Here is a 15,134-nt window from a genome sequence, read left to right as displayed (position 1 = left end):
TCACAGAAAATTAGGATTTTGCAAGCTGTTGATACTGGTGTGCATTCTGAGACTGACATCGAAAAACAGTTCTGCATTCCTAAGAGCCACTATTCTGAAAAATCAGAAAAAGATTGAAAGTTTAGAGAAATCTGCTGCTGTACCAAGTAGAATTTGAGCATGAAAGGTGAAGTATCCTGATCTTGAAAAGGTAGTTTTGGAATGGCTAATAATGATGTGTGCCAGAAAAGTTCCCATAGATGGCAACCTTTTAAAAGCTATGGCTAAATCGTTTGCTCATTGAATGGATATTGAAGAATTTAAAGGTTCAGATGGATGGATCCAGAAATTTAAGACCAGTTGTGGCCTGTCTTTCTAAAAAGTATGGGGTGAAAATGCAGCCGTGAACAGCGAAAACTACAAAGGAATGGAAGGAAAATCATTTAACAAATGTTAAATGATTTTCCTTCCATTCCTTTGACGACCACAATGACATTTTCAATGCTGATGAAACTGACTCTTTAAATTGCTGCCGCAGAAAACACTTACATTTAAGGGTAAGAAATGTAGTGGTGGAAAAAGTGGCCAAACAACGGATTACTGTTCTCCTAGCAGCAAACATGACTGGCACATAGAAGCTTCCTCCTTTAATAATTGGGAAACCTCAGAAGCTTCAATGCTTTAACAGTTTGAAGACATTACCACCTGTGTATAGAGCAAATCAAGAGGCATGGATGACATCACAAATCTACAAAGAATGGATCAGAGATCAGAGTGCAGGAAGAGTGAGAAGAATAGAAAAATTTTGCTGTTTGTGGATAACTGCTGCTCATTGTCAAGTAAATGACCTATGTTCAATCACTGTATAGCATCTACCACCAAACCACCAAATGTGACTTTAGTTCTTCAGCCACATGATCAAGGTGTAATTCAGGTTTTTTAAGAAAAACTACTGATGAATGCTATTAAATAAAATTGCTGTATTTTGAAAGCAAAACTTAATATGAAATTGCTATCCCGCAGGCAACGTATTTATGTGTTTAAGCACGGAATGAAGCTGATAAAAAAAATTGATCACTAACTGCTTCAAACATGCAGGATTTATCTTGGATGTTGTGAAGTTTCTCTAAACTTCAAATCCTCTATTAATTTAAATCTTTTAATTCCTCTCCTTCCTCTATTAATTTAAAACTCTAGTACGTATTATAAATAAGATTATACTGCATTGTATTAGTAGAATTACATTAAATGTTCAAGCTTTTATTGTTTTGTTGGGGATTTTATGAACGATCGATATAACAACCATTTTTCTCATTTCCCCAGAGGGCTGTTATATAGAGCTTTGACTGTATGCAGTTAGACAAATTAAAGAATGAAAATGCACTTTGCTCCATATCTGCAGAATATTTAATGGCTTTCTTGTACAACACATTTGAAATATTAACGAAGCTATACATTATGTACTTTTGCATTTCTTTAATACCAACTAGAATTAGTGTGTTTGAAGTCACATCTTATTACTTTCAATACTTAACATAATTTGGTTAAAACTAAAAAAATTATATAATAGTAGCTTTGTAACTATGCACAATAATCTTAACGTCAGGGGAGACTGCAAAGAATATATATATTTGGATGTATTCCAAGCAAGTATTCATAACCATAAGGGGAATGTCTGTAGAAGTGTGTTCACAGGCTGATTTGCATGTTGTGCATGCTGAAAAACACTGAATAACTCATTGGGAAAAAAAACAAAAAAAAAAAAAAAACTGCATCCTCTTCAAGATCAGCCAACTACAGTCTTGAATGAAGGGAATTTTAGAAATTCCCCCAGTCATCAATGGGAATCGAACCTAGGCCTGCCCATATTAATGGCAGGTGTATAGCACTTTGTGGATGCCAAGAGTTCATGGTCATGCCAGAGCAGTGCCAGAGGCAACCTGCCAACTTCAAGGGATCCTCTTTGTTGTTGGTACTAGAATGAGAGCTGTTGATGTTGGATCCTGATATTTTGGATATGTGAAAATATGTCCAACATATGTTAGCATATTTTTATTATTCTAAAAGTTCATTGACAGCACTGAATTTCAAGATTCTGCAGTTTTCTAAAAACATTGTACCCGTCTAGACAGTTTTGGAATAGTCTTCATATTAAAGTGTATCCCACTGCAATACAAATTCTTAATTGGTGTTGTAATATGAAAAATGTGATTACTCAAAAAAGGTAAATACAACAATAAGAAACATGAATCCCACCGCAGTGAATTATTGGCATTCCCAATGTAAACAAACACACTGACTGAGCAAGTGCTTTGAATATAAGACTTTGATACTGCAGTGGGAATGCTGATTTTGCCACTTGATGTAAACAGTGGCATGCTTGGTGGTGTTATTGGTTTTTTAATGTAAACATTAATCTTTCATTATACATTTTGATTGATTTTACACATTTTGATTAATACATTTCCTAGAATGTTATGCAAATTAGTACAATACTAGGTAAAATTAGAGGTTACAGTGTTACAATAAAATGATTTATGTTTTCATCTTTTATGTTGTTCTGTGAGCTTAGAAAATAAGGTTAATAAACTTTCTTGTTAGAAAAACTTTTACTTTTGTTTCAGAATAAATTAATATTCGTAACCATATTTTTAGGAGGTGAAACAATACGGGCAATTAACCAGCAGTGTGGTGCTCATGTAGAACTATCTAGAGCACCTCCCCCAAGTCCACACGAGAAATTGTTTATTATTAGAGGTAATCCACAACAGATTGAACACGCCCAGCAGCTTATTAATGAAAGAGTTGGAGCAGTGGTAAGTTGTTTTATGTGTGTTTTTTCAGTACTGGAAAATTTTATTTCATAAACAAATAATAAAATCATATCAGCTCAGAAAATTAAGATCTTACGAAACAGATGAATTAGCAATAATTTTACATTTCTAAAATTTTTTTACAGACTTGGAGGTGCAGAATTCTCTGAATATTGTAATTCTGATATGAAAAATTGTGAATGTTTTATGATGCATTTTTTTTTTTCCAAGCTGTCTAAAACATATCTGAATATGAATTGTAAATAACGAAATCATAATAGCCATTTTAAAATTGCAATTTGTTTTGGATGGGTTTCCAGTACTTCTCAGTGTCATTGAAAATGAAAATGTTTATCAGTATCAGTTCTAACAATTTCAGTGTGAGTACTTACTTGTCTGTACATATCAGGTATTTATATTAACAAAAGAAGAATCAACGTATATTTGTCCTTTGTTGGAAAACTAATAGGTGCAAAAGGAAGCTTGAAGTATAAGCAGTTATCCCAATCCATCCTTGGCATTTTAATAGTTCCTTACAAGAGGATCTTTATCACCAAACTAAGAGGGGGATTCCCCCCCCCACACGTGCGGCGCGCATGCTTCAAAATTTGATGGTCAATAATTTAAAGGTGAAAAGTACAAACTAAAATAAGCAAAGTCCCAGTGAACATCAGGCTGCAAATGAACCGTTTTTGAGACAGGCAAATGAAACATTTTCTGTTAAGATCTGCCACTAACTATGGGAGCATGTGAATCTTTTTGCCAAGGGTGGTTTTATTAAACATAAGATAATACATTTTTAAATTTTGGTTTCAACACCACAGGATTTTACAAATGTTATATGTTACAGGATGTTCTTTCTAACACCCTTTCCTCAACATCAGGTGTTATACTTCTGGGCCTACATGCTCATACTCCATGTTCTCTAAGGTGTTGATGTTACCCTGATGAATGTGCACCTGTTGGGCTGCCTTGGACGGGGAAATGCTTCTTGGTACAAACGTTGCAGCCTCTAGTGCAGTGCCATTGGATTTGCCATACACGAAGTGCATGTCCGCATACTCTTCGTTCATGTAACCTCTTTCCATGTTGAATATCCTTTGACAAGTACTAGTATGCCTGCTACATCTCAGAGCATCGAGAGAGGGGAAACACAGAGAATGAGCATAACCTAAACAAATAAGTCAGTGGTGGATCCCAACTAGAAATGTGCAGTATCTCAAACGATTCACTTCAGGACTCATGTTTACTAGGTTTTTTTGCATATTGTAGTCTGCACAGTTCACTTTTATATTATTGATCATCACTTTTGACACACACTGTGTGTGTGTGTGTGTGTGTGTGTGTGTGTGTGTGTGTGTGTGTAGTTCAGATCTTGTTTGATGCCAGAGCCATTATTTTCAATTCAACACTTCTGAAGATGACAGAAAGCTTTGACTATAAATATTTTTTTTTTTTTTTTTTTTTTTGGAGTATTAACAATCACTTGATATCTAAGAGGAAATCCAAACAGAATTTTAATATAAAATGTGCATGTTGTGTCAATAAAATTTAATTTCGTGTGCGAAGTCTGAACAGTTGCACTTGAAAAAACCAGCCTTCTTTCTGCATACAGTTTGTAGCTTTTTAAAATTCAAATGTTGGCAGGTCTGATAGTAGTAGTGGCATGTGATGCAAGAAAGCAAGTGTTATGAGCTTATGCAGCATCAGCCCCCCCAAAAAAAAAAAAAAAATATCACACCATTCACTCCAAATGCTTTTCCAGTTCCTCCTTAAATGTATTTAACCTATCAACTTCCACGACAGATGGAAGTTTGTGCCAGCAATTAACCGCCCGCTGGCTAAAGATAAATTTCTGCACATCTATTCTACACCTGTCTTTCTTAATTCGAATTTATGCCCCTTTAGGTTCGTAATCTGAACAAGTGGAAGGATCCCATCAGAATTCAGCGTGCTGAACCCATTCAAGGCCTTATACACCTCAATCAGATCACCGTGCAGGTGTTTAGTCTTCAGCCACTGCAATTTGCAGAACTTAAGACTCTCTTGGTAAGAGAATCCCTTCATTCCCCTCTCTAATCTTGTTGCCCTTTTCTGTACATCCTTAAGCAAATCTACATCATTCCTAAAATGAGGCCTCCATACTCAAGGCATGGCCTGACCATTGCCGTATGCAGAGGGACAATCACCTCCTTTTCCCTGCTAACAAAATTCCTATATATCATTGACAAAACCGCATAACCTGCCCTGGCAGCCTGTCTGCATTTCTCAGAAAACTTCATATCTGACTGCACAATTACTCCCAGGTCTTTTTCATTTTCTATACCACCTTAAGTGTAATACCACACAGTTGGTACGTTTCTCTAGGGTTACTTCTACCCATATGCAGTACTTTGCATTTGTCAAGGTTAAACTTCAGTTGCCACTTCTTAGCCCATCTGCCCAAATTTTCTAGATCCTGTTGCAGTAGCACACTGCCATTACTGTCATTAACAACCCTACCAAACTTTGTATCATCCGCATACTTTGACACTAAGCCTGATATACCTTCATCAATATCATTGATAAATATACAAAACAACAGTGGACCCAAAACAGAATCCTGTGGGACTCCACTAATAACATTAGTCCACAAAGAGCAGCAACCATTGATTACCACCCTCTGTCTTCTCCCACTCAACCATCCTTTTATCCATTGTAGCAACTTACCCTTAATACCATTCTGCTCCAATTTGTACAATAGTCTTCCATGCGCAACAGTGTCAAAAGCTTTCCTGAAATCCAAATATATGATATCAAAATTTCTACATTTTAATGTCAATTTTCACTTTCTTATTATTCATTTCATTTCACTTTCTTATTGCATTTGAAAATGACAGAATGTTTCAATTATATTGAGTAATTGCAGCCTGACCTTGAGAAATCATTTTTTATGATTTTCCATGCTCTTTTTCTCCCAGTGCGGTAATCAAATGAACATCAGCTTAGAAGTCAGTTACAATGTATGTTTGTTGGTATGACTCTAAGAAAGTGGATAGCTTTGCCAATCACAGGAAATTAGGATTTTGTAAGCTGTTGATAATGGTGTGCATTCTAAGACTGATATTGACAAACAGTTCTGCATTCCTAAGAGTACTCTGTTCACTATTCTGAAAAATTGTAAAAAGATTGAAAGTTTAGAGAAATCTGCTTCTGCACCAGGTAGAATTTGAGCACAAAAGGCAAAGTATCCAGATCTTGTAAGGGTAATTTTTGAATGGCTAATGGTGATGCATGCAAAAAAAGTTCCGTAGATGGCAACCTTTTAAAAGCTAAGGCTGAATCATTTGCACTTTGAATGGATGTTGAATTTAAAAGTTCAGATGGATGGTTCTAGAAATTAGACTTCTGGTGGCCTGTCTTTCAAAAACGTGCGGTGAAAGTGCTGCCGTAGATGTTGCATGGCTCCACATTTGACACTACAAAGGAATGAAAGGAAAATCGTTTAAAAAATGTTTTGCTAACATACAACCACAATGACTTCTTCAATGCTGATGAAATTGAAATTTTTTTTTAAATTGCTACTGGATAAAAGACATTTAAAGGCGAGAAATGTAGTGGCGGATAGAAGGCCAAACAATGGATTACCGATGTCTTAGTAGCAAATGTGTCTGACACAGAGAAGCTTCCTCTTTTAATCAGTGGGGAAACCCAGAAACCTCGATGCTTTAAAGATTTGAAGACATTACCGACTATGTATCAAGCAAACCAAAAAGCATGGATGACATCACAAATCTATGAAGAATGGATCAGAGACGTAGACTGCTGGACGAGTGCCAAGTAAATGACCTATGTGCAACCACTGTTGGGTACCCACCAAATATGACGTCAGTTTTTCAGCCACTTGATCAAGGTGTAATCCAGTGTTTTAAGAAAAATACTGAAGAATGATATTAAACAAAATTGTGCTATGACTTGAAAGCAAAATTCAATGCAAAATCTACATCCTGCAGGCAATTTATTTGTTTCTGCATGGAATAAAATTGAAAAAGTGATTGCCAACTGCTTCAAACATGCTGGATTTTACCACCTTGAATGATGCAACGTGTGAAGTTTCATATGATTCTTCCTCTTTAAATTGCGAAGAATAGTTCGATAATATAAGGAAGAAATATTTGAGCATGTGCCTCATCACATGCTCAAATATTTCTTACTTACAGGAAAATGTAAGCTTCAAAGATTATGCATAAGTGGATGCAGACATTGAATGTTTCAGGATATGCATGAATGAAGAGGAACTCGTTACAGATGTAATGGAATCTTCTGCAATTTGTAGTGATGAAGATGAGGAATCTACTGTGGTTGATCAAGAAGTTTCAGTGAAGGATGCTTATCGAGGATTCGAACTTGTACACCAAGTGTTTTTTAAAGCGCAGCCTAACTGCGAAAGTGAAAAAACTGCTATCGTGCATCTTCATGATTCTCTTTTAAAACATGCTCTGCCATTGAAACAGCTTGTTTTCACAGGCTGTTTTTAAGTATGAAACAATTCTATTGTTAGGCCTTGATAGGTATGCAGCCTACGTACTGAAATTTGCAATTTAATTGTAATCTCGGAATCACACTCTGCAATCAGTGCAAAATTTACAGTCATTGTCTTGTTTAATACTGTAGTACATATTATAAATAAGCCGACTGGGCTAGCCAGGTGGGTAAAGTGCCTGCCTGGCAACCCAAAGGTCGCAGTTTCGAATCCCACCTCAGGCTTGGATCAGAGTAAATTGTAAAAACTTTGGGAGGTGCATTATGGCCATAGAAGCTGATGCGCCAACAACTAACACAAAAAAAAAAAAAAAAAAAAAAATATATATATATATATATATATATATATATTGTATTTCTTCCCGATATAACAACTGTAGTCCTCCTGGTATAACAACTGTTTTTCTAATTCCTTTGGCTAGTGTTGTTATATAGAGCTTTTAATTTTTATTATATAATTTCAACACCATAATATGAAATTTATACACAAATGGGCAGATATGCCTAATAATTGAACAAAAAAGTACCTTCCACAAGGGTCAATTTAATGAACAGTTTGTAGGACATGGTGAATAATGCATTAAATGAAAAATAAATAACTTTCTCCACAAATAAAAATGGAAATATTTTTGTAGATATTTGTGAAACTTTAAAATTTGATTATTGTATATATTTTTTGGGGTAGTAGCAAAAAATATTGCTTTCACAAGCACAGGAAAATGAAAATAAAAACATAACCTTACCATAAGATGATGTGATATGCAGTGGCTTCGGCAGGAAATTTTTTTAGCATTCAGCATATTGTGCCACATCATATGACTGTTATGAGATTTTACTATGTACTGCATGCTCAGTTGGACAGCCCTGATCTTGCATCCTATCATTTTTTGATGTTTCAAATGTCTTTAGTGGGGTTAATCGAATTTCTGCCTTACAAAAAAAGTGAACATTTTAAGAAAAAATGTTCAGGAAAAAAAATCTTTAATTATTCAGATTACTGCTGAAAATATTTTTTGTGGTGTCCTCTTGGTTCACAAATTTAATTGAGTTAATCACTTATTAGTTATTCAATAGAGGAATGCTGCCTGATAAATTTTAAGCTATTTTTCGGTAAAAGGAATTTCTTAAAATTATCCAGTAATGTAATTATGATATGACAGAATTTCATAAATATATGCATGAAATGGTTTGAAATTACCCATGCATTTCATTAATGAGAAGAATGAAATTTTGAATGAAAACAGATACATTGAACTTGATGAACAAAATAAACAATTAATTCATAAGCAAACGAAAGAATTTGAATCCAATATTGATATTGAGAAGATGTACACAGCTGTGCATTGAACTGGACAAAAATTGTCAAACAGCAACAGAAATAACTAACAGTTTCAGCAGTCAAAAGAAGTTGATTTCTTTTCCTATTCCAAAAGTATCAATGATGAAATAAGACTAATTGTGACGAATCAGTTACCACTGCATGTTTTTTGATGTTTCTAAACCAATAGCTGTTTTTAACTCAGTTTTTTATGCTGATTTCAGAAATGTTATTTGTTTTTTCACTTATTACCATTTTTTCGCAAATCACTTAAATTGATGTCATGAGTTATATTATTGAACACAGTGAAACTTCCCTTTAACGGACAGCCATAGGGAATGAGAATTTGTCCATTAGAGAGGTGTCCACTAACAAGAAGTCTGAGGGAGGAAAAAAAAAGAAAGAAAAAAATCGTTAAATGTTTAATGTAAAATTAAATTAAAATATATACAGATTTTGCACAATATTTTTGTAAATAATATACAATTACATACACAAGAGATAAAGAAAAATCGTTAAACATTTAATGTAAAATTAAATTAAAATATATACAGATTTTTCACAATATTTTTGTAAATAATATACATACAATTGTGCTATGCACATTATGACTTTATCTTAAGAAAAATACATACAGTAATCACTTATTTTCTTCTGCACCTTCTTCTGGCTGATAATTTTGTTTTCAACATTTGTTTGGAGCGAAGAAACCATCGAAAGTCCTTCAGTATCTTCTTCAGCGGTGAAAAACATTTTTAAACGATTGATTTGTGTGAGTGCTTCTATTTTCATCGGTGGTTCGTCGTTAATATGTATTCGACAGAATGACCTCCTTCCATTTCTTCATCCTCATGAGGAACTTCTTGAAAAATATCAATGATAATGTCGTTGATATCTAGAGCACCATCTTCTGTAGTGAGCTTAGAGTCTATATCTTTGTAGCCAGGGTCACTTGTAGCGGAAGTATCATACATTATCAATAGATGTTGAAGTTCTTGTTCTTCTTGGTGCTCCACATTGCTGTTCACAACTTCAATTTTTGCATTTGAGAAGCCAGACTTTACAAAACAGTTCACGACAGTTTGTTTTCTAATTGCAGTTACTGAAGAGGAAATCCATTGAATTGCATCTAGGATGCTGAGTTTCTTTGCAAGGTCACTCGCACATGTTACATCGTTCATGTTTGCAATGAGATGTCTTAAAACGCGTTTTCTGTAGTGAAATTTAAAATTTTTTATTATCCCTTGATCCAAGGGCTGACACTCTGCAGATGTGTTTGGTGGCAGAAAAATGATTTGAATGTTGGACAATTCAATGTGCAGGTGAGATGCAGCATTATCCACGAAAAGAATAATTTTTCTGTTTTGACGAATCATGTTTTGGTTAAAGTGACTTATCCATTCGCTCATGATATCTCGTGTCATCCAAGCTTTTTTATTAGACTTCCAGGCAACATTCAAAAGATTCAACTTTATGCCCTTGAAACAACGAGGATTTTGTGGTTTTCCTATAACAAGAGGTTGTTCAAAGTCTCCCAGCATATTTGTACACAATAGTACAGTCAAGCGTTTCTTAGAAATTTTTCCGCCCCTGGCACTTTTCGTTTTTTAGACTCATTGTTTTTTCAGGAAGAGCTTTAAAGAACAACCCTGTTTCGTCACAGTTGTAAATATCCTTAGTTTCAAAATCACGACATAAATCTTCCAATTTGACGGTCCATTCTGTTACAACCCCAGTATCAACAGATCCACCTTCACCAATTACGGTTTTCCAAGAAATTTATGCCGAGTTTTGAACTTGTCTAGCCATCCCACAGAAGCTTTGAACTCATTTATTCCCATAGATTTCGCAACCTCCAAAGTCTTTTCCCTAATAATAGTCCCATTAATGGGAATTTTTTTAGCACGTGTGCGACAAAACCCCTCATACGTGACATTGTCAATTTGAAGTCCAACAGTTTTCGGGAATGATTTTTGAACCTGATCATTTACGTGTTTGAGCAGTTCATTTTTTCCCTTTAGGATGTCGCTTACCTGCATCTTCCCGATTTTGAATTTTGCAGCGAGATTGCGAACACTATTTTTTTTGCCGATCATATGCATTAATGAGTTCGACTGTATCTTTTAAAGTTAAATGTTTACGAGAAGACATTGTGCACTTCACACGAAAAGACGAAAGGCCGACAAAATCCCCCCTGCACACACCGAATTCATCAGAAGTTTCACACGTGCCTTAAAATTCTTGAAAAAGGGTTTAGAATTGCGACGTAAACCTTGATAAAATTCAGAGAATTGGAAATAGAAAATAAATACACGATTGAGGCAATACATGGAAGAAACATTCCTAGAAAAGGGGCCGTGAGCTCTCCCGCAGTCCGTTGTGGGGAGATCAAATTAAGTTCTAATCGAAACGAAACAGTGCAGATTGCCTGTTTGCATCCGTTACAGAGAATGTCCGCTAGACAGAAGCTGAAAACACGTTAAAACCAATAGAGGTGAGTTGGGGAATATGAAAATGTCCGTTAAAGAGATGTGTCCGTTAGAAGTTTCACTGTATATTAAGTTAGGAGTAAATGTTTAGAATTTTTTTGTCTTGACCTAGATGGGGGATCCATGCAGCAGTGTTTATCAGTGTGAGCTCAATTTATTTTTGTGGTTATGTCTAAGTTATGCTGAAAAGCACAAGTAAAATGTCTTCATGCAAGTGTTTGAACAGTCTGAACTTATTTTGTTATATTTGTGAAAGTTATGTATCCCTCATAACTTTACAATATCCCCGTTAAGGTATTGCAATTTGTGAAAAATGCGTGTGCGCTTAATTTGGAGAACAAGATAAAGAATGGGCTCCGCATAGTTTTCTGAACCTGTGATGAAGCATTGAGAGTGTGGTAAAATGGTAAAAAAGAAGGCTGTCCCATTTGCAGTTACCATGATTTGGTGGGAGTCTGCAAATCACTGATGACTGTTACTTTTGCTTAGTTAATGTAGAGGAATATAATGTAAAGAGAAGAAGGGCATTGTTGTACACTAATATTTCATCTTCCAGTAGACCAGTTGCACATGGAGATAACTTGCTGATTCCATGCCCTCTGTTTATATTGGAGAATGTACCAGCAGAGAGTGGTGAAAGTGAAATTCTGAAGATGAAACAGATGTTTTCACAGCAAGAACTCAATGATCTGGTAACATTTAAATTTACCAATTGAAGCTGCAGAACTCCTTGGTTCTAGACCTAGTCAAAAAATCTTCTAGCACATGGGACTTTTTCCTCATGGTACAAATACAGAGAACTAGAAATAGTCCATTACTTTTCTGAGGATGATTGTATAGGTTTTTGGAGTAATATAAATGACTTAACTATTTAGAGGAATTGGTTACAATCCTACCCAGTGGAGACTTTTTTTAATTGACTCATCAAAGAGAATAAAAAAAGCATCCACTCTCAAAGGTGTGTCGCTCCACAATGGAAAAAAATGAGTCACTCTGTGCATTTGAAAGAAACCTATGAGAACTTGGAAGAAGTTGTTGACAAATATTAAGTAACAAGAACGTGGTTGGTTGGTCTGTACTGACTGTAAAGTGATAGGCATGTTACTTGGACAGCAATCTGGCTACACAAAACTGCCTTGCTTTTTGTGCGAATGGAACAGTCAGGGAAGGAGTAAGCCCTGGGATGTCAAGGTCTAGCCAAAGAAGCATTGTTTGTTGCCTGGATAAAAGAACATAATGTTTGATGAAGCAGTTTCCTACAGGTCCCTGCTTCAGCTGTGTTTGTACTGAATTCCCATTGATCAATATCTTTTTTTTTAGGACTGAGGGACCGGGATTTTGGGGAAACTATGAATAAAAGAGAAAAGCAGACATGGATTTGCTTCAAGTCTGTTGTTGAGATATTGGACAACAAGGATCCAGACTACAAGAATATAGATGAAATTATGTTCCAAACTTCAAGAAGCTGGGCTGCAACATGAGTGTCAAGGTACATTTTTTACATTCCCGCTTAGAAGAATTAATTTCTTACCAGAAAATGTAGGCAGTGTTAGTGAAGAACAGGGTGAGAGGTTTCACCAGAACATTAAAGACATGGGGATGATGTACGAGGAAGGTGGAATGTCAGTGTGATGGCTGACTATTGATGGATTCTGAAGAGCGACTGTAAAAATAAAGGATCTGCAAGAAAATCAAAGAAACAAAATTTTGCCCTTCTGTAGCATTTTTTAAAATGAGGTGTGTTTAGTGCACTTTTTAACAGTATTTTCAACATGCATTTAAATATAAAAGTCTGGTGAAAGTAGTATTTTGTGCACAAATACTACTTTCACCAGACAAAAAGTAGTAATTTCAGTGCACAAATTCTGCCAAAATTAATAATTTGTGAAAAATTTCGTGATTTTTGAAGAAATTTGACAGAAACAAATGGAAGTCATTTTTGAAATCAAGGTTAGAAATTATTCAGCAGCAATCTTTTTTGAGGAAACATCTGTGAATTTTTCCAAAATGCAGAGTAGTGTTATCTGTTGTGAAAAGATGGGAGAAAATTGTGTTGTCTGAAAAATACTGTCAGTTAATTTTTTATTTACAAAGTTAAAGAGAGGAGTTATTGTGAGGAAAATGTTTCCAGTCATCAGAAGTTGTAAAGACATCGGAGGCAATTCTTCATGTTTTTGAATAATGGTAGAAATGTTGGAGATAAGTGCATTTCATCAAACGGAGACTGTTTTGAAAAGGACCATCAAATATGGATGATTAGTATAGGTATGTTGTGGGGGGTTAAAAATTTTTTATTGATCAGCTCTTGCAGTGTTAGAAATAGATTTTTTTGTTATTCAGTAAAATGTTCCTTTTTGATGCTTCACTAACACATAGTATGAATACAGAAAAATAAGTTTCAAATAATTGAATTTTCTACTGAAAATACCCGGTCATTTGATAATATGTATATTTATTGCTAGCTTCTCTTAATAAATACAGTTTTTGAAGTTTAACATTTATTTTGCTTAATGAACTAATATAATTGAAAAAGAGAACTGATTATTTGCTTTCCTCCACAAGCCACCAGGTCCAAATCAAGGTCCACCTCCATATCCCACACAGTACCCGCAGCCTTAGTAAGTATATAATATCCTGAAAATTTTTCTATTTAACAAATGTTATCTTAACTTGTGAGTGGTAGTATGCATGAAAAGTTATTCCACACTTTTTTTTTTTTATATATATATATATATATATTATCAAAATTTCTGTTATTTTCATTACCTTCCTGCCACCAACTTTCTTTATGCTTGAATATCATCTCTTATTTCTGATTTACTGATTGATCTGTACAGGGAATTTTCTTTATGTATGTTCAGTTTTGAGATAGAAATTCGTCCACACAACAGTAATGTTGGTGTAAAATTTATTGCTGCATCGTTTAATTTGTTTAAATTTTAGTTCTAACTAGAAATCAAAAATGGAAAATGATTAAACCAAAATTTATGGGCATGGCTTTGGACTTGATCCGGCAGCATATTAATTTCAGAGCCATTTTGGCAAATTTACATTAAACGTTTTCTGCATGAAAAGACGGAAACTTACGCCGGGGGGGGTCTGAATTTCTCCAAGGAGTATGGATTGGAAAGCAACACAGTTTTGTGAAAAGTGTTATGCAAATTATAGTACAATAAAAATTACAAGCCTTAGAAAGACCCAGCTTGTGCTGCCTAGCTGAGTCAGTTTCAAAATTCAGCCTACTTTCATAATGAAAGTTGTACGAATGCCAGTTAAAATGCCTGGGGAGTCAAAGATGATCCAAAACTACTGCATAGTATCTCTAAATTTTCCAACTTTAATTTGAATTTCAACACTCCTTTACATAAAAATCTATGAAGCAGCATTTTAAATTTACTTGTACAGTTGTGCCCCCGTATCCGCTGATTCAGTTACTCGTGGTTAACCCTAGAGAGAGAGAAAAAAAAAGAAAAAACTGAACATGTACTACTCGCATGTTCAGTACAATGCTTCCCTTTATTTTTTACGACGTTTTGAAATTGAATAGCTCCTTTCCTTTATTTTTTAATAAAGGGTCTGAATTTCTCCAAGGAGTATGGATTGGAAAGCAACACAGTTTTGTGAAAAGTGTTATGCAAATTATAGTACAATAAAAATTACAAGCCTTAGAAAGACCCAGCTTGTGCTGCCTAGCTGAGTCAGTTTCAAAATTCAACCTACTTTCATAATGAAAGTTGTACGAATGCCAGTTAAAATGCTTGGGGAGTCAAAGATGATCCAAAACTACTGCATAGTATCTCTAAATTTTCCAACTTTAATTTGAATTTCAACACTCCTTTACATAAAAATCTATGAAGCAGCATTTTAAATTTACTTGTACAGTTGTGCCCCCGTATCCGCTGATTCAGTTACTCGTGGTTAACCCTAGAGAGAGAGAAAAAAAAAAGAAAAAACTGAACATGTACTACTCGCATGTTCAGTACAATGCTTCCCTTTATTTTTTACGACGTTTTG

The 15,134-nt window shown here is 34.9% G+C and overlaps 1 protein-coding gene across 3 annotated transcripts in view; it reads left to right on the top strand.

Moving 5' to 3' along the window:
• The window catches only part of LOC150087202 (far upstream element-binding protein 1-like), a 241,664-nt gene that overhangs the window by 146,638 nt on the left and 79,892 nt on the right, over nt 1-15,134 (top strand). For all 3 annotated transcript variants that reach the window (XM_090373028.1, XM_090373027.1, XM_090373026.1), the window contains 2 exons: nt 2,635-2,795; nt 13,683-13,738. In XM_090373028.1, the coding sequence (XP_090229154.1) occupies nt 2,635-2,795; nt 13,683-13,738 (217 nt within the window). The remainder of the gene's footprint in view (nt 1-2,634; nt 2,796-13,682; nt 13,739-15,134) is intronic.

Source organism: Mastigoproctus giganteus, chromosome 4 (assembly GCF_048544385.1).
Source record: "Mastigoproctus giganteus isolate SK-2022 chromosome 4, ASM4854438v1, whole genome shotgun sequence".
Lineage (NCBI taxonomy): Eukaryota > Metazoa > Arthropoda > Arachnida > Uropygi > Thelyphonidae > Mastigoproctus > Mastigoproctus giganteus.
This window is presented reverse-complemented; position numbering and strand designations above follow the sequence as displayed.